Here is a 22,572-nt window from a genome sequence, read left to right as displayed (position 1 = left end):
GATTTCCTTCTACCAACTTCAATATCATTTACTGTATGTCTCATGAATCAAACAAAATCTACAATCCAGGCAACTTCTTATGAGCAAAACCATTTTTTTGTAGGAGAATCCATTAGAGAATTTGAACACAGCCTTTGATATTGCTGAGAAATATCTGGATATCCCAAGAATGTTAGACCCTGAAGGTTTGTATTCATTTATTAACATCTTTTGTCTTAGCAAAGTAAAAAGTTCTTTGAATTTTTTCTATTATTTTTATGAGAATTGGAATAGCAGCCTCAAAATAGTACTTTTAGTCTTAAAATGTTTTTGTCTTGATAAAAATATAAACATAAGCACACATTATGTCTTCAAAATTTGTTTTTACAGAGGACAATTTTACTTTCTTCATTAGTTCCATAAGGTGCAGAAAAGAAGGACGATAAACTGCATTCATTTCATTTTTTCCCTTATAGATATGGTGAACTCTGCCAAGCCTGATGAGAGATCAGTTATGGCCTACGTATCATCGTATTATCATGCCTTCTCAGGAGCTCAGCAGGTAATGTTTTATATTTGAAATACATTTTGGGATCTGCTGTAATATTCTAGAATTTAGGTTAAATGGTAAAAAAGAGAGGCCTCTCCGAGATGAGGACTAAAGCCCTGAGGGTTTCAAATGGCCTGAGATGAATTGTGAGCATTTGGAAAGCTTAATTTTCACTTCAAAATAAGACATTCACAGGCCTGAGAGGGGGGGGGGGGAGGCATGGCCCAAAAAAATACTGGATTGTTGCAGGCTGTCAAAATGTTATTTTCTCTTTAATTTTTCCCCAAAATTTTTCAGGCTGAAACAGCAGCTAATAGAATCTGTAAAGTTCTGAAAATTAATCAAGAAAACGAGAGATTGATGGAAGAATATGAAAAGCTCGCTAGTGATGTAAGTAGACTCATTTAGATACGTAGCTTTTATTATTTAACAAGCTTTCTTGATAGGTTTTATCCTTTATTATTAGCCCAATCAGTTGAAGAAAAATATGGCACAAAAAAAACGTTTCATAAAATTTTTGTTACTGATTTTGGTATTTCAATAATTTATTTATTACTAAAGCCACCTTTTTCCCCTATTTCAGCTTTTAGCCTGGATCAAGAAAACCAAGCCATGGCTAGAAAATCGTGTAACAGACAACACCCTTCCAGGAACACAACATAAACTAGAAGAATTTCGCGATTATAGACGAAAACATAAACCACCCAAGTTGGAAGATAAAGCTAAATTAGAAAATAATTTTAATACCTTACAAACTAGACTACGACTTAGTAACAGACCTGCTTACATACCAACGGAAGGAAAATTGGTTTCGGTAAGTAAAATCGGATATTATTTCCATTTTAACATTTGATTCAGCAACAAAAGAAATAACACAGGGGATTTAACAACTTTTGCATGTGTGAAAATCACTACTTTCTTCTCTCTGTGGCAGTGGAATAGCTCAGTTTATAATTTTGCCTTCAGTTTCATGGGGTACCTAAACCTTATTTCGTTCGTTTTTCTAGGATATTGCTGATGCATGGAAAGGCTTGGAATCAGCTGAAAAGGGTTTTGAAGAATGGCTTCTATCAGAACTTCAAAGGTAATGTTTTACATTAAGATTTAGCTCAAAAATAAGAAAACACCGGATGGCACTTCTCGTTTTAGGAGTCCACTACTTTACAATTGTTACTCCAAATTTTGTCATGTTTTGAATGAGATTTTTGGTAACTGGAATTGTTTCGCTTGTTTATATTTTTATATAACTTAACCTAATGCTGTGTGTAGCTAAAAGTTGGTGAATCATTAGGATACTCAGCATTGATGTACAGTATACTCAGTTTTGAAAGTGGCTTTAAAGATTTGCATTAATCTATACATTTAGGGTTGAGGTTGGGAAAATTATGGTTTCAAGGGCATCAAATTCAGATCTCAATTGTTTATAATTTGCAGAAAGGCTAAAATCTTGCAGACGTTAAAGACTTTGTCCATGAAGGAGGTACTGAAATAGCCATTTGTAATTAATAATATTATCTGTTTTTTTGCAGACTTGAAAGACTCGACCATTTGGCCCAGAAATTCCGTCATAAATGTGAAATTCATGAGGAATGGGCCGTTGGAAAGGAAGAGATGTTAGAAAGCAGAGATTTTAAGAAATGTAGATTAAATGAATTAAAAGCTATGAAAAAGAAACATGAAGCTTTCGAGAGTGATTTAGCTGCCCATCAAGATCGTGTTGAGCAAATTGCAGCCATTGCCCAAGAATTGAAGTAAGTTTATTTAGACTAGGTTTCTTAACCCTTTCAACAGTGAGTGTCAATGCAATGAAATAGAAACATCATATACCCTTAACCCTTTGAACACTGAGTGCAGATTTAATAAAACATAATATACCCTTAACCCTTTTAAAACAAGTGTAAATTATACTGGTAATCTGTAATACTCCTTGATATTCATTAATTTTAACCCTTTTTATTTCAGTGCCCTAGATTACCATGATGTTAATAGGGTTAACACAAGATGTCAGGTAGGTGTGATGATTATTTAACGGGTTTTAAAGGAATACTACCTCTTAGAATGAACATAAATGTTAAACGTCTCAAACTTGGTCAATAAGGCCATACAAAATAAATAGTCTGTTTTACAGGCCCCAAGTTTATATATTCATCAGTTAGACTAAACAGGTGCCATGATTAAAGAATAGAATCTCTTTATAACACGATATGTCCATTAAACTATCATATCGTATCTATTCTATCGTGATTTATAGAATATTGGTATGTCTTTATGTTATGAAAACAAGAGATATATACTTCCCAAGTCATTTTCTGATAACATTGTTTATATTTCCAGACAATCTGTGATCAATGGGATAGATTAGGTCAATCAACACAGAGAAGACGAGAAGGTCTTGAAGTAAGTTTTGCTATATTATCATTATTTTTCTTTAGGTACTGTGGGTTCAAATCCTTTTCAAAATTTCTCACTTTTAATTGAAGACTCTAACTTCTGTAACACCTGTAATTAGGTGCTTTGGGTTAAAATCTTATAGCATCTCAATGTCTGGAGATTGGTATTGATGAGACATAATATCTACTCAATACTCTCTGATGCTTGGTACACGAGCGGAGAAGCTTTGACATGGAGATTGTGAGGGTTTACCAGTCTGTGGCGAGGTCTGCTGACTTTAAAGAAAATTAAGACACTCACTTCCTTGGAGTTTAAAGAGTAAAAAAGAGAGGTTTCTGAAATATTTTGCATTCCAAGACCTTGAGTTGCTCCCCAAGTGTCAGGAGTAGTTTTATGTGACTTTTGGAATGAGGAAACTCAGTAATATGTCATCAGCAATATAAAAGACATAAATGATAATAATATTTAATTTTGTTCGATTGCAGGAAGCTGAGAAGATCTTAGAAAGAATTGATCATCTCCATCTTGAATTTGCCAAGAGAGCAGCAGTAAGTCTTTTTGAATTATTTAAATTCCTGAAATAATTTCTACAGATATTTATGATGATTAGATAACTCCTGTTTTATTGTACGCAATGTTTCAACAATCAACAAGTATTAGTAGTAGGTGATACTTCTCTTTAAAGTCAATACCATCTCGGGTTTTAAAGAATTTTATTACAAATTTTTCAGCCATTCAACAACTGGATGGATGGAGCTAAAGAAGATCTATTGGATATGTTTATTGTTCATACTACAGAAGAAGTCCAGGTATGTTTATTTCCATTGTAGATTTTTTATTGGTAGACATCTGCCTTCCTCAAGCAGGGAGCTGCAGTTGCCCAGTGAGTTAGATGCTTGCTTACCGTTTTTACTGTGTCAGTGATGAAGGTTTGAGGGGCTGACATTGAACATTGATTATGCATTTGTTTGGAAAGTAAATTCAAGTCCGGTGTGCTACAGGCTCTGACAAATTTGTCTCGTTTTTTTGTCCATTTCATTTCAATTGTTATTTATAATTTCAGGGTTTGATCTCAGCCCACGACACATTTAAATCAACTCTGGGTGAGGCTGATAAGGAATATACTACTATTATTACCCTAGTACAGGACGTCCAACGTTTAGCCCAGCAATATAATATGACCCCCCCAGACAATCCTTACACCACTTTACACGCCCAGGTACGTACCCTTCTCTACTTTCATTTTATTTTTACATCTTTTTTTTATTGAATTTTTTATTAGGAGAAGGGTTTTGAATTTGCTTGTTTATATTATATAATGGATCTTACACCAATCCTATTATCAAAATCTTTTGATTATTATTAACAAATTTGACATGGAGAAAATGAAAGTATTTTGAAAATTTTCCAAAATTAATGACAAAATGAAAAAAAATATCTTGAATTGTGTGAACTTAAAACAGAATTGAAAAAGAATTGAAATTTTTACCTTATTGTAATTGGTGTAAGTTTCTTACTATTTCTATTTGAAAATTTGTACACAGCTTTATGTTTGGGGTGGAATAAGCATTATTAGATTTATAGTGCTTCAAGCATCAGAATATTTATAGTTTCACTACTGGAAAGAGCTAGTAAATAACAAGAAATCGCATGCTTTTTTTGTTGTCTTGTTCCATCAGCCATTAACAATTTTTATGCAATTTTCAATCATTCATCATTTTGAAATGTTTTATTTTGATTCCATACTCCATGACATTCAGAGTTAATTCAAGTAGCTTAGTTTGATTGTCAAATTATAATTTTACGAGTAATTCTATTTATTTGAGGTCTTTGAGGAGGTGAGCTTGCCCATAATTGCCAGTAACATCCCCCACAGTCATGTGGTGGTATGGATCTAAAATTATTCAAGAGGGACTGTTATTAAACCATTAGAATCAAAGGTAGTGGAAATGTATTGATGGGTTCTAATCTCGGTCAGCGATTAAAGATCTTGTGAGCTTTTATAAGTCATCTTTCCTCATTATTCCAGTCAACCCAGCTGTATATGGGTACTGAATAAGTCATCTTTCCTCATTATTCCAGTCAACCCAGCTGTATATGGGTACTGAATAAGTCATCTTTCCTCATTATTCCAGTCAACCCAGCTGTAAATGGGTACTGAATAAGTCATCTTTCCTCATTATTCCAGTCAACCCAGCTGTAAATGGGTACTGAATAAGTCATCTTTCCTCATTATTCCAGTCAACCCAGCTGTATATGGGTACTGAATAAGTCATCTTTCCTCATTATTCCAGTCAACCCAGCTGTAAATGGGGACTGAATAAGTCATCTTTCCTCATTACTCCAGTCAACCCAGCTGTAAATGGGTACTGAATAAGTCATCTTTCCTCATTATTCCAGTCAACCCAGCTGTAAATGGGTACTGAATAAGTCATCTTTCCTCATTATTCCAGTCAACCCAGCTGTAAATGGGTACTGAATAAGTCATCTTTCCTCATTATTCCATTCTACCCAGCTGTAAATGGGTACTGAATAAGTCATCTTTCCTCATTATTCCAGTCAACCCAGCTGTAAATGGGTACTGAATAAGTCATCTTTCCTCATTATTCCAGTCAACCCAGCTGTAAATGGGTACTGAATAAGTCATCTTTCCTCATTATTCCAGTCAACCCAGCTGTAAATGGGTACTGAATAAGTCATCTTTCCTCATTATTCCAGTCAACCCAGCTGTAAATGGGTACTCATAATTTGGGAAAGATCAGACAGGACCATAAGAACCTATACTGTTATCCATCTTCAATATGAATGGATGTCTCTCTTGCTGTGACCCAATTAGATACACAAAAGTATGACAAAAAACTCAATTTCTGCTTTGATCAGAAAAGATATTGAAATTTCATCTCATTTCTTGCTTTCATATCCAAGTTTGATGCTGACTTTAATAAAAAAATTTCACAATCATACTAAGCTACTAGAGTGTTTGAGTGATTTTATCCAGTGTGATTTTAAACTAATGTATAATTCTGATTATAATTTCCATGGTTTGCTGTGTTTAGGAGGTTAGTATGGTAGAATTCTAGCCAGTGTCTAACATATCACTTTATTATTTTATTTCTTAATCAGGGCTGTTGTTTTAAATGTATTTGCCAGTCATGTCTGAAAATGTTGAAAAAGGCAATGGCCTATGGTCATGAGCTAGTTAATTTTAAACAGTCAAAAAGGAGAAGGAGGCTAATGCTGCTGTCAAAATTTCTCTCATTACAAACTTTATGCTGTTGCCTGTCTTCATTAGTCCACATGGTACAGAGAAGACTGACATAAGACTCCCTTCATTGGTTGTAAACTTATCAACAAGGTGACTTATTCTCAATGCCATTTGTAACTTTCTACATATTCATGACAAAAAAAAAAAATAAGAAAGTTGAAAACTTTGTGACAATCTGGCTATAAAAGTATTAAAATAACAGCTCTGATGTATGTTTTAGTCTATGACCTGTTGCTAGTTATATTTACTGGTATTATTAGTACTAATAGAAATATCACAATGTATCACTAAGTAGAATATTGTGTTGTGGATGAATCTTTATTACAATTTTGCATGGTTCTGTTTTTAATTTTATACTCTAACTTTTACTAATAAAATAATAATTGGTGAATAGCAACCAAAATTGTTTGTACTTGATATAGTTTGAAGTATAACACAAGTAATCCTTTTGGTTTATTTCTTGAAAAGGATTTCATTTACGATGTATGAGGTTGCGATTAGGATGTAAAACTCCAATATATTTGAGAAGCCTAGTAGTTAATATTCATGACATTCAAGACAATATATCAACCCCTTTGTTTTGTTTTGTTGTTATGTCATTTCAATAGATATCTGAAGGGAAAACAAAATTTAAATTTTATGAAAAAAGGACATCTGAGCTTGAGGGAACGTACTAGAATATTTGTTTAACATTAGGGCTTAAAATAAACTTGTGAAAATCTTTTTATCTTAATCATAATTTAATCAATCATTTCCAATCAGTCTTATTGCCTTGGGGGTTAGTTAAAACATGTGATTTTAAAGAGACACGTACAGAATCCAAATGCATTGCATAACAAGCTCCATTAACCAAAAACAAAATTTGTTCCATTTCATTTTTCAAAAAAGGTTAAAATATGAAATTCCATTTCAATTGCAGAAAGATAGGAAATAAACTCAAAGTTCTTAGATTGAGAACAGTAGGAAGATATATATTTCATAATAAAATTAATAACAAGGGCTTAATTCTCAAAGACTAAACATAAAATGATTTTTGTATTCCAGTCTTCTGATTGGTCAATCTCTAAACTTAATTCTAAATTTAGTTTAATTATCCAATCAGATTACTGTATTTCTTAAAACCTGGATAGATCATATCTTAGATAATTTTCAAGAAAAATGGCCCTTGGTCTCTTTAATGTGATTGATATATACTAGTAATTAACGAACTAAAATTAACATTGAAATTGACTGGCATATAGATCGGTCTAACTGCATGTTATATTAATATTAACTTCTATAACTGTTTACAATCCAACATGGCCGACTATGAATATATTATGTGTATTTGCCATGCATGTGGATGCGCTAGTCTAAAAATAAACGATTTACATGTAAGATACAATCTTCATTTTTTTATTTCAAAGTTTGTTTTTTTCATGGTGTCATTTACATAGTTTTTCGTCCATTTTCAGTCTAAATGATGCTTTATTATCATTTTACATTTTGTATTTTTCATCCTTCAAAGTTGTCCTTGTTTTTATTTACATATCTGTAAATATGTGTGTTATTGTAACTTTTGATCATTTGTTTTATATGTTTTTTGTTGTAAACTAGAATATTTCAGTTCACAGTAGTTCCTTTTGTACATGCTGCCTTTTGGAATCAACTTTAAGTATGGTCTGATACAATAGAAACTACCTGATTTTCTAGCTCTATTTTACTAGCAAAACCAAGGATTTTTCAAGACTACTGGCCTTGCTGTCATAACAATATTTAAATTAAGATGGTGGTTGCTAGAGTCTAATGCTGCTGTCCTGACAAAATTTCCCTCATTTCACATTGCCCAAACTGGAGAGGAAAAATATTTAGAATTTTTAATAATACCCAATTTAACAATAAAGCCCATTATTTTATTAGAAATTCTGTTGGGTAAGAAATTTCAGCTAAAAGATATAAAACATTTGTGTGAATTTACTTATATTTTTCCTTTTGCATCAATTTGATTTGGATCTATGACCATTTTAATTTGCTTTCAGGATATTGCAAACAAATGGAGAGAAGTGCAAGAGTTGGTACCAAAACGAGACCAGACATTACAACAAGAAATGATGAGACAACAGAAGAACGAGACCTTACGAAGACAGTTCGCTAATAAAGCTAACAGCGTCGGAGAATGGATTGAAAAACGTCTTGACTTCGTTGCCGCCATCGGTGTTCATATGAAAGGCTCTCTGGAAGACCATCTGAATGAAATTCAACATGTTGAGAAGGAATGTCATGGATTTAGGCCTCATATGGAAGAACTGGAAAGAATTAATCAGGTAAGGGACAAAGTATCTTCACAATATCAAGCTTTTATGAACTTCTTCTTACACCTTGACTGCAATAGCCACCTTTCTTGTATCACAGAATGCAGCGATTTGATTGGATTGTACACTAGCAAATACAGCCAAACAAACCCTCGACAGAAAGACTGTTAAGATTATAGCTTTGTGTTCACAGACTAGGTTGTTGGCTGTACATGACATTGCTTTCCCTACATGACTGTTTCAGACTATCTTTTAACTGTATACCTATAACTGTATATATCTTTAACTGTAAAATTTTGTGAATGTTTTCAGGAAGTACAAGAATCTATGATATTTGAAAACAGATATACACAATACACCATGGAGGTAGGCAGTTTATTTTCATTGCACTATTGATTTCACTGTAACACTAAATGTAAATGACATTTCTAGTTATCCAAACAGTACAATAATCAGAGGCCCTGTGTCATACACCCTGTGTAACACTGTTACCATGGTATCTTTAATTGGAATATTTGTGTCGATCTCCAAGGAAAAGTCTCCTCAATGCACTCTGTTTGCTAACCGGATGGTCCAGGATTCAGTTCCTGTATAGGTCGAATTTGAATTTTCGTTCAACCTTGATTCAGGTTGGATGGGCTGACATGGAAATCTTTCAAATGGGAAATTACCAAGGCCCTGGTGTTACAGGCTATAAACGTTGGAAATTAAATAGAGTAAGCTAATGCTGCTGTCCTGGCATAATTTTGGTCATTGCACACTGCATGGTGTTGTCCAACCTTCATTTGCCCAATGAGGTACAGAAAAGTAGGATGTTTAACATTTCAATTATTCTAAATATTTTAATTTCATTTTCAGACATTACGAGTCGGATGGGAGCAACTTCTTACGGCTTTAGCTAGAAATATTAACGAACTAGAGAACCAGATCTTAACACGAGACTCGAAGGGAATCTCCGCCCAGCAGATGAACGAATTCAAACTATCCTTCAGCCATTTTGATAAGAATAAGACTAGTCGATTGGAGCCGAAAGAATTCAAGGCTTGTCTCGTCAGTCTTGGTTATAATATCAGGGATGACAAACAGGTAAGAAATTAACTTTTAATTGATTCCAAATCCTGAACTCGCAGACTTCGCCAATCTATCTGGGTTAATTTGAATAATGAGGAAATTTGATGTGTTTAAGTCATCAGATTTTCATACACCAGCTAAGATTAGCACCCACAGCCACCATTTCTTCAATGTTACGGAGCAAATGATGTAAATATTCAAACGCTCTTACCCACTGCGTTACATTCCCTTAAACAATCTGAATATCATATCCTATCTCTGTGCAAATAGTAGAGTGCATTGGACTAAAATTTCTTGTTTAATTTTCAGGGTGAAGCAGACTTCCAGAGAATTATGGCCATAGTTGACCCCAACAGAACTGGTTACATCACCTTTGAGGCCTTTATTGACTTCATGACTAGAGAAACGGCCGATACAGATACTGCTGAACAAGTCATGCACTCCTTCAAAATATTGGCTGGTGATAAGGTCAGTTCTCAGTCATTAGTTTGTTCTTTCCGTCTGCCATTTTCAGTTGTCTTGAGCCCAATCAGCTTCAGAAAAGTGGGACAAAAAACTCCTGTTTCATTTTATTTCATTTTTCAAGATTCGAGTAAAGCTAATTTGCAAAACATGGCTACAGACTGTGCGTGTAAGATCCCTCAACTGTTGGAAATTGTAAAAAAAGTAGGCTAATGCCGCTGTCCTGGCAAAATTTCCCTCATAGCACACTGCATGGCTTTGCCCATCTTCATAATTAGCAGAAGAGTAGGAGGTTAAACTCCATTCATTTCATTTTAGTAATCCAGCCATATATGAATTCTTGATCTTTTTTTTCTATTATTGAATGTTTCGATAACATTTTTATTCATTTTTTCAGCCCTTCATCACAGCACAAATTCTTCGTCAGGAATTGCCACCAGATCAAGCTGAGTATTGTATTCAAAGAATGGCGCCTTACTCTGGTCGGGACGCGGTACCTGGTGCCCTCGACTACATGTCTTTCTCTACGGCATTATATGGAGAGAGTGACTTGTAAACAGAGACATCAGGGGAAGGATGTAGGCTGGTGCTACAGCAAAATAGTTGGCATGATAGGTCCATAACGCCACACCATTTACAGCAGTCTTGGTTTCTACTAGAAGATGTTCCAACCTTAGTGGTCCTTGTTTTTAAATTGCTACCACTAGTCCTGCCTCATTCCCAAGTCATTTCTCAGAAAAAAAACTGTGTACCAGTGTTATTTTTGGTTTCTAGGTGGTGAAGAGTGCGTTTTTCAAGGGAGATCATCTAGTGAAAAGAGTCATAATAATCCACATTAATCACGAAAGGACAAAAAAAAAGTTCAGTTATTAATAATTTGAGTGGTGTTTTCTTGTGAACCTAGATAATCCACATTTCCCTTTTGTTTCAAAATTTAAAAATCTTCGCGTTGACTACATTAATACTGATAATTGTTTTGAATTGGCAACCAAATAAGCCAAAATTTTATGTGTTGTTTATTCAATTCACATTGTCAATGTCAAATTTTGGCATATTTGGTTGTGAAATTAAAGTGTTTTAAAGTATATAAGTGTCTAGTTTTATTAACGTTTGTCCGTAAAAATGACTGCACCATGCCTCAGTACCTATGTTCTTCTCAATCATCATGTTGAAAGCGTCGACCTTAAAAATAACATGTTGGCGTTTTTTAATTTTTCATTTGTTAAACACGCATGTTCCGAATTTTTTATTGGATGCGGAATAGTTTACAGCAATATTTTCTTGTTGATGTTTTGAGTGTCGTTTTGATATATTAATTTTAGTCGGCCATTTTGGTCGGATGTAAAAAGTTACAGTGATTCTTTAGTTTTTGAGTGATTTCTTGACGTAGTTGATCACTTTTCTTGCCACCATCTTGAAATGTGGCTTACAGAAATTTATTTTTGTAATCTTAATTTATTACTTTGTGAGACATTTTGTCTTCCATTTCCAATGATTTGAAAAATTTCATATGCAATGGATGTGGAGTTTATTAATAAAAAAATGGACAAAGTTTTTATATTTATGATAAATATACGGTTTTTGATGTACATGGAATTCGATTAAAAACTAAAGATGAAAACTTTTTAAAAAAGCATATCAATGCTAGTTTTTACACGGAGGTAATCTTAGAACAGAGTAAAAGCGATTGTTGCAATTTTATATCAAACAAAATAGGCGTTGGCATCCAATGAGATTAGAGGTATTTTTTTGTAGATATTTGAAATTTTTCATTGATTTAGCATTGGGTTCTGGTAGACAGATATTGAAGCATGTCATTAATTGAAATTTCTCTGGATTTGAACGTGACCTTTTCAATTATCATACTAAATATTCATATCAGAGTGTCTCGAAACATTGTTCGGTGTTTGACTTTGTGTTCAGTTTAATAATTTAATTAATTGATTTATTGCTTGAAAAACCATAAAGACACTGCCAAAGATGGACGAAGAAACTGGACATTTGACATAGTTCTAAAAAAAACGAGATGGTAATGAAACCCCAAATCTTGATTAATAGGATGTTCCTTTATGTTTTGTTTAATCAGAAGAATATAATCACTGAATGGTACTTAGTAATTTTAGTGGACATATTCCTTCCAATTATGTTTGTTTAAGTATTGCTCCTTGACTTCTGCTCAGTTTATTTCCCCGCTAAAATTATCATTTGCTGCAGACACGGAATGGCTTTACAATCTCGTACAAGTCTGATGCCCTGGGGACTATTCTATCTTTTTTATTACGAGTGACTCAATTTTAGGAGCCTTTTTCATCTAATTTTGGCTCATAACCATCATCCAATCAAAATGTAGCATATTTATCAGCTTTGCTTGATTGTCATTGCCGCAATTTGAACAGAGGTCAAGGTCGTTGCTCTTGATGAGCTATTCCATTTGTTAACATAGGTAGATATTTTGCTTCTATTTATTGCTAATAATCCTTGCAAATTTGCAAAAAATGCTTCATATTCACTTTGAGCCATAATGAAACCATTGTGCGACAAAACTGGAGAGATAAGAATGTGTTTTGATGCAAGAGTTAGACTTTTTAGGATCCAGATATTTTTTTTTCTCAATATTTTTGTTTTCCTTTTTTTTGTAGTTTAACCACTATATTATAGTTATTGTATGTAGAATGACCTGATGAAGATTTTTTTTGATATTTTGTAGATTGTATATTAAAAAAAAATGATCAAATTTATAATCTTAAGCAGACGTGAATCTCTGCCAATCAAAATTTAGCATATTCTGTACGTAACGTCATTTCATTTTTAATACGTCAATTTTCTTAATGATTTTGCTTGGTTTAATTAGATGGATACTTTGGGAAATAAGTGTTCATGGGTTAGAATCTTTTGATTTAGACTGGGTGCTGAAACTGACCACTGGCCTAATCGTCCAGTCCTGTTGTCAACGTAATCTGGCCTAATGGCCTAGCAACAGATTCAGCTTTAAGGGAACTGCCTTGGATCACCATCGGTCATCCATGAACCCATAAATCCAAAGTATCCTACAGTTGCTTGGGTTTTAAGCCTGAAATCTTGTAAAATAGTTAAAAATTTAAAACTTGTTAAACCTGAGATCATGTCACTACTGTATTTAGATACTGAAATAAAATATTTACCTCCTGTAGTCATGGTTACTAATATTCAAAATATCATTGATATGGGTATTGGGACAGACTCTGGGCCCTCAGGCAATTGAGTTTTCAAGAACCCCCACCCCAATGAACATGTGATCGTTCCTTGCTCCCCATACTCAGTTTTCTCATGGGACTATGGATTATATATATTTGAAGGAATTCAAGAGACACAAAAGATAATTTTTGTAATTGTTGCCGTAGGGTCCCTGATTGAGGTAGCCCTAACTCCCCTGACACCTCAAGCCCTTCGACTGCGCTCAGTGTTCCGAAACCTCAATCTGCTCATGCAGAGAGAGTTAATGGCATGGCTTAAGATGCCATATCAGACAAGTTACCCTGATAACCGTTATGATCTTCTTTGATTTAGTTCATTGCATATTAGCATCACAATTATTGTAAACATAACTTTAACCCTGTGCCAGTGCCTTATATTGAATAGTAACTTGTTAGTCTTCAATCACCCTAATCCCTAACTAGGTATTAGGGGGTGAAAGCCAACACCAATACCTTCACAAGGGATCTGGTTCAGAAACTTAACCAAGTGTAAATATAACAACCTGCTTTGGTGAGCAAAGATTATTCTTTATACATGTAAACAAATGGGGACATATTCTGTTGTTTTCAAACTGAAAAGATACTTACACACCTTAAGATTAAAGAACTTCCTCTTAAGATATTTTGTGTTTTTTCAATAGTTTTCTGAAGATACTGGTAGTTTTTTTCATCCTGTACACTCACATCATAACAATACCAAAATCTTTCGCATCTCTTTTAAAATTCCACAAATTTTTGGTATATTTTTTTAGTGTATCCATCAATAAAACGAAAGCGGAAGTAAATAAACCTAGAAGTAAAAACTTTTTTTAGTGAAATGAATGTTATATTGAGATCATTTCCTTTAAAAAGGCAATAATTTGCAGCTTAATGCAAGCTGTTCACTACACTTCAAATTGTCATTTCCACATTTCATTCTGTTCAAAAGTATACAGCATTCCAAAACGAGTCGGCCTACCTGCTCGGTCGCACGTCTTATTTGGCCTTGACCTTTCAACTCTTTGGTTGTCTTTGTTGATCAAGCCGGATCTATTACTAGGGACAATAAGTTATGTTATCTTTATTGTTAAGTGACTGTTAGTATAACCCACTAGCAGTTTGAGTTTACATATTCTCTTACTTTAGCTCTGATCAATAATTTCTATTCGTTTATATCTTCCACGTCCCAGTCTAGTGGGTCTAGTCTAGCCTGTCTTTACCTGCTTTTACAAGTTGTAGCAGAGAACTCAACAAGTGTGTTGAAATGTATTGAGATGGCTAAGCAAACAGGATATTGTGAAATGAGATAGTAACATTTCAAAATGTCTGCAGAGGTAAGAAATAGAAAGAAGAAAAAGGCTCCTGATGAAGATGGAGCATCCACGACCACTGAAGATGCAACAACAACCGTTGCCAGTGAGGAATCTCCAGTAACGCAAGATGAAGTTCCAGATCTACAACAAGGACAGACAACTCAAAGAGTCATACCGCCAGGTTTCAAAGAAGAGAAGCTGATCATATTCGAAATTCCTCAAAAATGGTTTTATCTTCTGATATTTCTAATCATGGTGCTCTTCACGTTGCTATGCTGCTTATTTATCATTGGAAGACACGATCCAACCCAGATACCAGAAGAGATAGTGATCAATATTGGAGATGATGGAGTTCTATTGTTTCAACAACATGATCGGGATAATGATGGTTATTTATCCATTCAAGAATTTGAACCATTGGTTTACAGATTACTTGAAATTAATGTAAGTGAACTATTTCATACATTTTAGATGAAAAAAAAGGAAGCTAGTATATGAAAGAGAGTTGTAGGGCTTGAAATGCCATTCAAAATCCAACATTAGGGCTGCAACGATTCTTCAAGTTGAGATTTGATACACTATACGATACTCATTCAATGATACGATTTATTGCGATAATTATCACGATTCATTTATTAGAGAAGGAAAGAGAAAAACAGTAGAAATTTGTAAAATTACTAACAATTTTGTCACTATTAATCACTTGAGAAGATTTATAAGTAAGGAATTGTGATAAAAAAATCTCAATTTTTAAAGTCAGAAATGAATAGGCTAAAGTTTAACCTCCATCACCAACAGTGAGCTCAGACTTGTATTTTTACTGTCCTTTCACAAATATTCAAAATAAAATTTTCAAATGTTATCATTTCTTTCGGTAAAATATCTGGAATAGAAGAATCAACATTCTTACTGTAATCTTGGCTATGTTTTCATTTGTCGATAGTGGAACAGAAAAGTAAATTACCATGTTAAACTCTAATTAATTGAATTGAACTTGATTTTGTAGGTATCCGGCCCTGTATATGATGTACCTATATCAACTGATGATGAGATGATCACATTAAAATCATATTTCATACCAATAGTTAAAGAATCTATGTCCAAAGACCTCAATGATTCAGTAAGTATAGGCCTACTTAGTAATGAATAAAATGGTTTTTGGTGATGCAAGAAATAGTCAAGAGTTATTGCCCTTGACTTGGCTTATATATTTCAAAATTTTCTTCAGGCTTTCATTATCCTGCTTTAGAGTCTCAAGGTTAAACCCATGATGTACCCTTACACAATTTAAATATAGTACTCATGTAAACTACAAAATTCAATAAAATTTTGGCGTTTTTTCCTTGAAATCAAAATTTGCAAGTCACCATTAATTTAAAAAATCCTTGCCTTTCATTATTAGAATATACCAGTATTTATTCAATATTTAATGTTTTAGATTTGAAAGTTGATACTCAGATTATTGCATTAGTATATTGACAAATATTGAGATTAAGTAATACAGTAGACTATACAAATAAATCATATAAGTTTATATGTTAACAAATAGAAACCATGACCTAATATATTTTATTAACTGTGAAGAGCTGTACATTGAGTGTATATGCAATATATATTTTAGATTATATTTTTGATAAATCGACATAAAGTTACTTATTTATTTATTTAATTCGTAAGAATATTAAATTATGTTTTCATTTTTTAGAGTAGACAGGTTTTAGGTTATATATCCAGCTGTCATTTATGAGAATTTAAATATTTATTGACATTTGACTGACGTTCTGGAATAAGATTACTTGTTGAAATAAATAAGAACACTATTATGGATATACTTCTCCTTTCTTTAATTTCTGCAACAATTACTTCTTTATTGTGGATTTTAACAAATAAGTAGCCAATCCAATTTAGTCATTAATATAAATTGAAATTTTGAAAGAAACTTTGAAGACATACAAGTCCTTTAATCATAATATAGGAATAATCAATTGTTTCTTCAAGATCCGTCGGCCTGTCGTTACCATGTAAACATCCGTCGCCTGTCGAGGAATGAATTTCAAAGAATGTAAATATGATAATAGAAAACTAAATATATCGTACCTTGTCACATATTATTGCGCAGATATGATAATATTATGATATGTATGAGAAAACCTCAGGTCTTCTAGAACTACCTCAGAATAATAGAACATTCAATTTCTTAAAGTCTTTGAATGGCATTTAGTAATTGTGAGTATGATATATAGAAATAGCTTTATGGAACAACAATCACTGGTTAAAGTTTTATGCAACGTTTCGACGTGTTTCCCCCGTCGTCCTCAGGCACATAATGATAAGAAGTGATAGGCAAACTATATATACATTAATGCTTATTATTAAGAACACACAAGAGACATTCTATTTCTTGTTATATACTAAATCACATATTCATTTCCTTTGTCTATTTCAGCTTCCAGGAACCATGAACTCTCTCCATGGTCTGGAGAAATGGCAGAATGTCAATTTGCAATGGATGAATTTTGGGGCATCTCATTTTTCTGGATTTTTGCCAAAAGATGTAGACAGTATTATGTTAGGAAGTTCCTATTTCATTATCAATGTTGAAAAAGGACTGTTTAATGCTGCGTTATCAAGCAATAGATACTATCCACCTAAAGTCACGACAAATGAAAGTATTATTGTCCACCGACTGCTGACACTGTTTCATCCCAGACCTTTTGTTGTTTCTCGATTCCCAGCTCAGAGCAGTGTTGCCTGTGTTCGTGCCTATAATGATAAATATTTAGATATTGTGTTCAGGTGAGTTTTTATTATTATATGCCACGTTTTGTTTTCAATCTAGTTGCCTCAGTGAATAAAATCAGAGTTCAATCCTGGCATTGGATGAGATAATACCTTCAGATTTTTCAACCAGGCTTTTCCCTGATGCTAGTCATACACTGGAAAAGCATCTAGTTGTTTCGATAGTGCAATCAACAGAAGTCCCATGAATAATGTAAAACCCAATTAGATTCATACTATTCATGCTGAATTCAATCGAATCTATTCAGTAGCCCAAAGAAGAGCACGAAAAAAACTAAGCAAAATTTTATTTTAAAAATTATCAAACATTCTGAATGTACACGTATCTTGTAAAACTGAATCAGACCTTTGTTTTGTTTAGAATCCATGCCGAATTTCAATTGAATGAACCGCCTTATCATCCATTTTGGTTCACACCTGCTCAGTTTACTGGTAACCTTATAATATCAAAGGATGGAAAACACATCCAATATTTTAATCTATATGTACCTAATAATAAACGTCTCAATATAGGTAAGTTCTTTGAGATTTACCAGCCATGTTCAATTAAGCTCTGATAGGAACATTTAAAAGATATTGGACCTAATATACTAATTTAATTAAGAACATTGGTATAATATTCAAAAATTCTGTATATATTTTGGCATAAGTTTCATAGACAAATACAGTAGAGCAATGCTAAATGTGAATCTCTCACTGGGTATGTTTTAAGACAGAAATATATTAAGCAATCCTTCAGCATTTTTTCACTGTATTGTAGTAAAGAATGACAAGATCTTATAAGATTGAATATTGGGCTTATTTCTAGTTTTAAAGAACAATGCTAAATGTAATAAGACAAATTACATTAAGCAAGCCTTTAGCATTTCTTGTTGAGATGTTGGGCTTAATTCTTAGTTTTAAAGAACAAAATTTGAATGTTTTTTTGTGAAATTAGGCTAAGATGTTAAAGCTCTTGTCATTTGTGTAATATAAAATTTAATGAGCTTATTTCTGAAAAAGTTTGAAGATCAAAACTCATGTGTAAAAAATACTGAAAATTGTTTTCTGAGATTGGGCTTAGATATCTTGTTTGCTATCATTTGTTTAATATATAATTCAATGCTAGACATGGAATGGTTAAATGGACCCAATGAGAGTGAGAATATGGAGGTAGATATTGGGTTCATGCCCTTGATGCAATTAAACAGTACTCAATCATCCGTCCCTGTTAAAAATCTCGAAGAATATGAATTGCTGGAGCCCTTACCAGAGCGACCACAACATAAAACAGAGGGTGAAAATATAGAATGGATGGCCACTATAGATTTAGAAGATGCCAAAAGTAGTTTAGAAAAAGCTTTATATCCATTTAAAAAGGTAACTTATTTTGATTGTAATTTGGGATTTGACGTCAACTGTTTTGGGTGGGCTCAAGAATTTTTGATGTGTTTTAAATATTATGGGCTTGGGTTATCCATCTGGGGTCCACAGATAACAATTTGAGAAACAAAAGTTTCAAAAGGGTAACTTCTTTTGATATTCATTTGTTGGATGTCAACAATTTGGGATGGTTGGTCAGAATTGTTGAATGGTAAGCACTAGAAGTTATTAATATTAACTTCAAATTCAGAAGATGACAATTTTTGCAATTTCACTAAATCATTAAACTATTGATTGATTAAAATAATGTATATTTTAGGTTCCATATTATAATTTTACTGAAGCTTTTAAAAAGGCAGAAGATAATAAAAAATTAGTGCATTCCATTTTACTCTGGGGTGCACTGGACGATCAGAGCTGCTGAGGTTCGGGGCGGACTTTAAGGGACACCACCTTACAGAGTCCGCCCGTTACCTCATTGTTATCTGAAGAGTTTATTAGCTCCTGGTCATTGGTCGCTGATCTCAAGGTATGTTCAAATTTTTTGGGTGAAAAATTTAAGTTTTTCCCCGTAAGCAAACTTTTTCTATGCAGATAGGTTATGACATAAGTAATATGTACAGTTAAATCTTAAAGGGATTGTAAAGAGGTTTTCTAAACTTATTATGTGTATCAGGGACACTGATAGCATCAATTTGTACTGTTAAAATTTGCATTCAGTCAATCCCTGGACTAAATCATATTATGTAGTTGTCTCTTCATCTGGTTTTTGTTAAATTTGAGGTACTGTATTCAGCAGTTGGAATTAGGCATTATTAGTTTATTATTTCAGAAAGCATTCATTTATTTTGTTATTTTAGATTTTTGTTATATTGTACGTTATATTATAATTTTGTATCAGGAACTTGAGAAAGATGAGAGTGAACCAGTGTATTCAGTGATTGCTAAAGAACTATTAGCTAACTATGAGTTTCCTGTTATGATGATGGTCATACATCCTAACGGCACCATCTTAAATAAAGTTAATGCCAACGCTTTCTTAGATATAGATGTTTCTATATTAGAAATGGGGTAAGTCTTGTATTTCAACAGTCTAATTAAAATAAGACCTAAATTTCGTTCGTATTTTATAAGTTTCATTTTGAAACAAAACTAATAAAATACGAACGGAATTGGTCTCCTAAAAGAGACTGTAAAGAGTTTGTGTAGCTTTTAATGTGTATTTGGGACAGTGATAGCATCGATTTCACCATTCCAATTTTCACTCAGGTGTCTGTGGCTACTGCAGTTCCACTATAAATTATCTCCTAAAATAGACTGTAAAGAAAATAGCTGGGGAGATTTATAAATTTTGATTATTTTTATTTCAGTTTTGATGACCCCTCTGCAGTAGAGTATGTTAAATTTCTAAAAGAAGGTTTATATAAAATAGGCAGAACTTCATAGACATGGTCCACCATTTACCCAACAGATTGTATCACAAGACACAAGTCTATCCAAACTTCAATCCAATATTTAAACACTTATACATACCAGTACCTCATGGGCCTCAAAATTGGCTTCCTAATGGGTCACATTTTATAATGATGACATAAGAAGTTGGTCTTAGATCTTGAGATGTTGATGAATCAGCGGAATAGGCTTGTACTCTATAATACAATAAACATTCTAATATTTAAGAGCCCTCGAGTCTTATTTATATTCACCAGGTATCCAGGCAGTGCATATCATATTTATACCATAGTTATATCAGATATAATATTGTTGATTTATAGAGAGTCATTGTTTTTATTGTTATATTTATTGTTTACAGTGTTACGCAATGTTTGCATAATTATAGCTTCATTATACTGCATAATTGATCTGTTTAGTTTTTTAAGTTTTCATTATAATCTGACAAAGGTACGTGTGCAAATCTGAGGACAGTTAACTTTGTGTTTAGGTACAATAATTAGCAATTAGCTGCAGGACTTTTCTTTTGATTTTAATACTACCTTGTGTTGATGTTTGGAATTGTCCCCCAGATAAGCACAACTATCTATGTAGGACCATTCTTGTGTTATCTTTCATAGGTATTAGCAATATTCAAACTTTTGTAATTCTGTAAAATTTTTTCTTTTTTGGTTCCTTTTGGAAATATTAATGTTTTTATCTCCTATATATTAAAGAATACAGACATTTTTATCATTTTCTTGTACATTTCATAACAAAACTGTGATATTTCAATTTGTGGCTTGAAAATTTGCTATTTTTTCTCTATATTTTTTGTTAAGGTAATTGAATGATGCTTTGCAAGAAATATTAAAAATAATATTTTTATTTTCTTCATAACTATAAATCCACTAATAGGCTATGATTTTTGACTGCTGATCTGACACTACTTAAAATTTCTTTTGCTTATATATTTATTTTTTTATATGCCTGATTCTATCGGTTTGAGTTTAAGAAATTTCAAGTCTGTTTTAACTTTCCATATTTTCATTCAGGCTAACTTAATATAAAAATATTGAATATTGAGCATTTTCTTAAACTATATGCATTCCTAATTAAAACCAAAATTAAACTTTTTTATTGCATTTTATAAAGAATTTTGTATATGATGTTGGTCACATAGAATTTATTGTTGTTTTCAAAATAATTCAAATATTATAATCCTGTTGAATCTTATCAAAATATTGTAAGACTGTGGAAGAATTTTATTGAAATCCTTCTGTCTTTATCAGTATAATTTCAACCTTATTCTTCTGTGAAAATTTGCAATAAATTTAAAGGGAATGTAAAGAGGTTTCACAAATATTTTATGTGTATCAGGGACACTGATAACATCAATTTGCACCATTCCAATTTTAGTCAGATGTTTTTGGTTTTTGTAATTTCACTAACTGAATATTGAAATGGTGCAAATTGGTTCTATCAGTGTCCCTGATGAAAATATTAAGTTTAGAAAACCTATTTACAAGCTCTTTAAGAAGACTAGAAATAGAAGAAATTTGTAATGAATATAGAATTTATGAAGATTAAAACAGAAAACACAAATTGTGTATGTTTTAGTTGGATCTTTGATCTATTTTTATTACTATTTCACTATTTTTAGACTTGAAAATGTAAATTTTTACAGAAGAATTTAGAGATGAATAATTTAACTAGTTAACACTATTATGTAGAGCTTTCGTTTGTTTTTTGATAAAAGATATCCAATTTTTATTATGTTTTTTTTTTATTTTAACAACTTTTGGACTTTCTGACTCCGAATTACTACAGCTCTGTCAAACAAATATCTGTGAACAATGAAAATGTTACGGTACCAAAGACTATTTAGAAATTTTTGTTCCAAGGCTATATATTATTATGCCTCATTTATCAAGCGAAGGGTTGTCTGCCAGTCTAAGTAAATTTTTTTTTGAGTCTTAAGCCGTCATTCTGTCCCTGACCCAGTAAAATTATAAAGAACTGGGTGGAGTCAGAATTGCGGAAGTTTTGTGCTATTAAATGATGGAGGTAACAGCCTTTTTTGGGGGGTCAAAATAACATCCATGGGGTCCATCAAAATATTCACCTCTCTCAAGTGTCTAAATGACTTACTACAGATGTCACTATTTCAAATCTTAATGAACGACTCGCAAAACCTTAAAATTTGATCATCAGTTGAAAATGATATTCTGAATAATCAATTAAATTATACACATGATTTTTTATGTGGTTTACATGAAAGAATAACTTTCGTTTCGCGAAAAATCGTGACAGAATTTTTTTACTAATCCATGCAGTCATCGTCATCCAAAAAGGTAAGGCTACCGTTTAAATCCGTACAGAATTGAAATAAAGTGATAGCCAGAAGAAAGGTTCAGAATCATACAAATAAACATAATCTTCAAAT

The 22,572-nt window shown here is 32.7% G+C and overlaps 3 protein-coding genes across 3 annotated transcripts in view; all 3 read left to right on the top strand.

Moving 5' to 3' along the window:
* The window catches only part of LOTGIDRAFT_189716 (hypothetical protein), a 39,674-nt gene extending 26,496 nt beyond the window's left edge, over window positions 1-13,178 (top strand). Inside the window, exons 6-21 of the mRNA XM_009057481.1 lie at window positions 104-185; window positions 456-541; window positions 827-919; window positions 1,113-1,343; window positions 1,537-1,613; window positions 2,059-2,280; window positions 2,492-2,537; window positions 2,864-2,926; window positions 3,406-3,468; window positions 3,652-3,729; window positions 3,984-4,139; window positions 8,204-8,488; window positions 8,789-8,842; window positions 9,335-9,562; window positions 9,857-10,015; window positions 10,407-13,178. Of these exons, the coding sequence (XP_009055729.1) occupies window positions 104-185; window positions 456-541; window positions 827-919; window positions 1,113-1,343; window positions 1,537-1,613; window positions 2,059-2,280; window positions 2,492-2,537; window positions 2,864-2,926; window positions 3,406-3,468; window positions 3,652-3,729; window positions 3,984-4,139; window positions 8,204-8,488; window positions 8,789-8,842; window positions 9,335-9,562; window positions 9,857-10,015; window positions 10,407-10,565 (2,082 nt within the window). The 3' untranslated portion in view covers window positions 10,566-13,178. The remainder of the gene's footprint in view (window positions 1-103; window positions 186-455; window positions 542-826; window positions 920-1,112; window positions 1,344-1,536; window positions 1,614-2,058; window positions 2,281-2,491; window positions 2,538-2,863; window positions 2,927-3,405; window positions 3,469-3,651; window positions 3,730-3,983; window positions 4,140-8,203; window positions 8,489-8,788; window positions 8,843-9,334; window positions 9,563-9,856; window positions 10,016-10,406) is intronic.
* A 1,608-nt stretch (window positions 13,179-14,786) lies between these two features.
* Window positions 14,787-19,119, top strand: LOTGIDRAFT_119019 (hypothetical protein; the record flags this gene model as incomplete). The annotated part of the gene is made up of 6 exons (XM_009057480.1): window positions 14,787-14,978; window positions 15,541-15,673; window positions 16,988-17,330; window positions 17,695-17,846; window positions 18,442-18,692; window positions 19,015-19,119. The coding sequence occupies 6 exons, from the start codon at window positions 14,787-14,789 to the stop codon at window positions 19,117-19,119; spliced, it is 1,176 nt and encodes a 391-aa protein (XP_009055728.1).
* Window positions 19,120-19,122: 3 nt separating this feature from the next.
* LOTGIDRAFT_119239 (hypothetical protein) lies at window positions 19,123-20,141 on the top strand (the record flags this gene model as incomplete). The annotated part of the gene is made up of 3 exons (XM_009057479.1): window positions 19,123-19,224; window positions 19,597-19,766; window positions 20,036-20,141. Coding segments are annotated over 3 exons (378 nt in total), but the record flags the coding sequence as incomplete, so codon positions are not given.
* Between the last annotated feature and the right edge of the window lie 2,431 nt (window positions 20,142-22,572).

The sequence above is a fragment of the Lottia gigantea genome (genome assembly GCF_000327385.1).
Source record: "Lottia gigantea unplaced genomic scaffold LOTGIsca_30, whole genome shotgun sequence".
In the NCBI taxonomy this organism is placed as follows: Eukaryota; Metazoa; Mollusca; class Gastropoda; family Lottiidae; genus Lottia; species Lottia gigantea.
The sequence above is the reverse complement of the archived record's forward strand: the minus strand, read 5'-3'. Positions and strand labels throughout refer to the sequence as shown.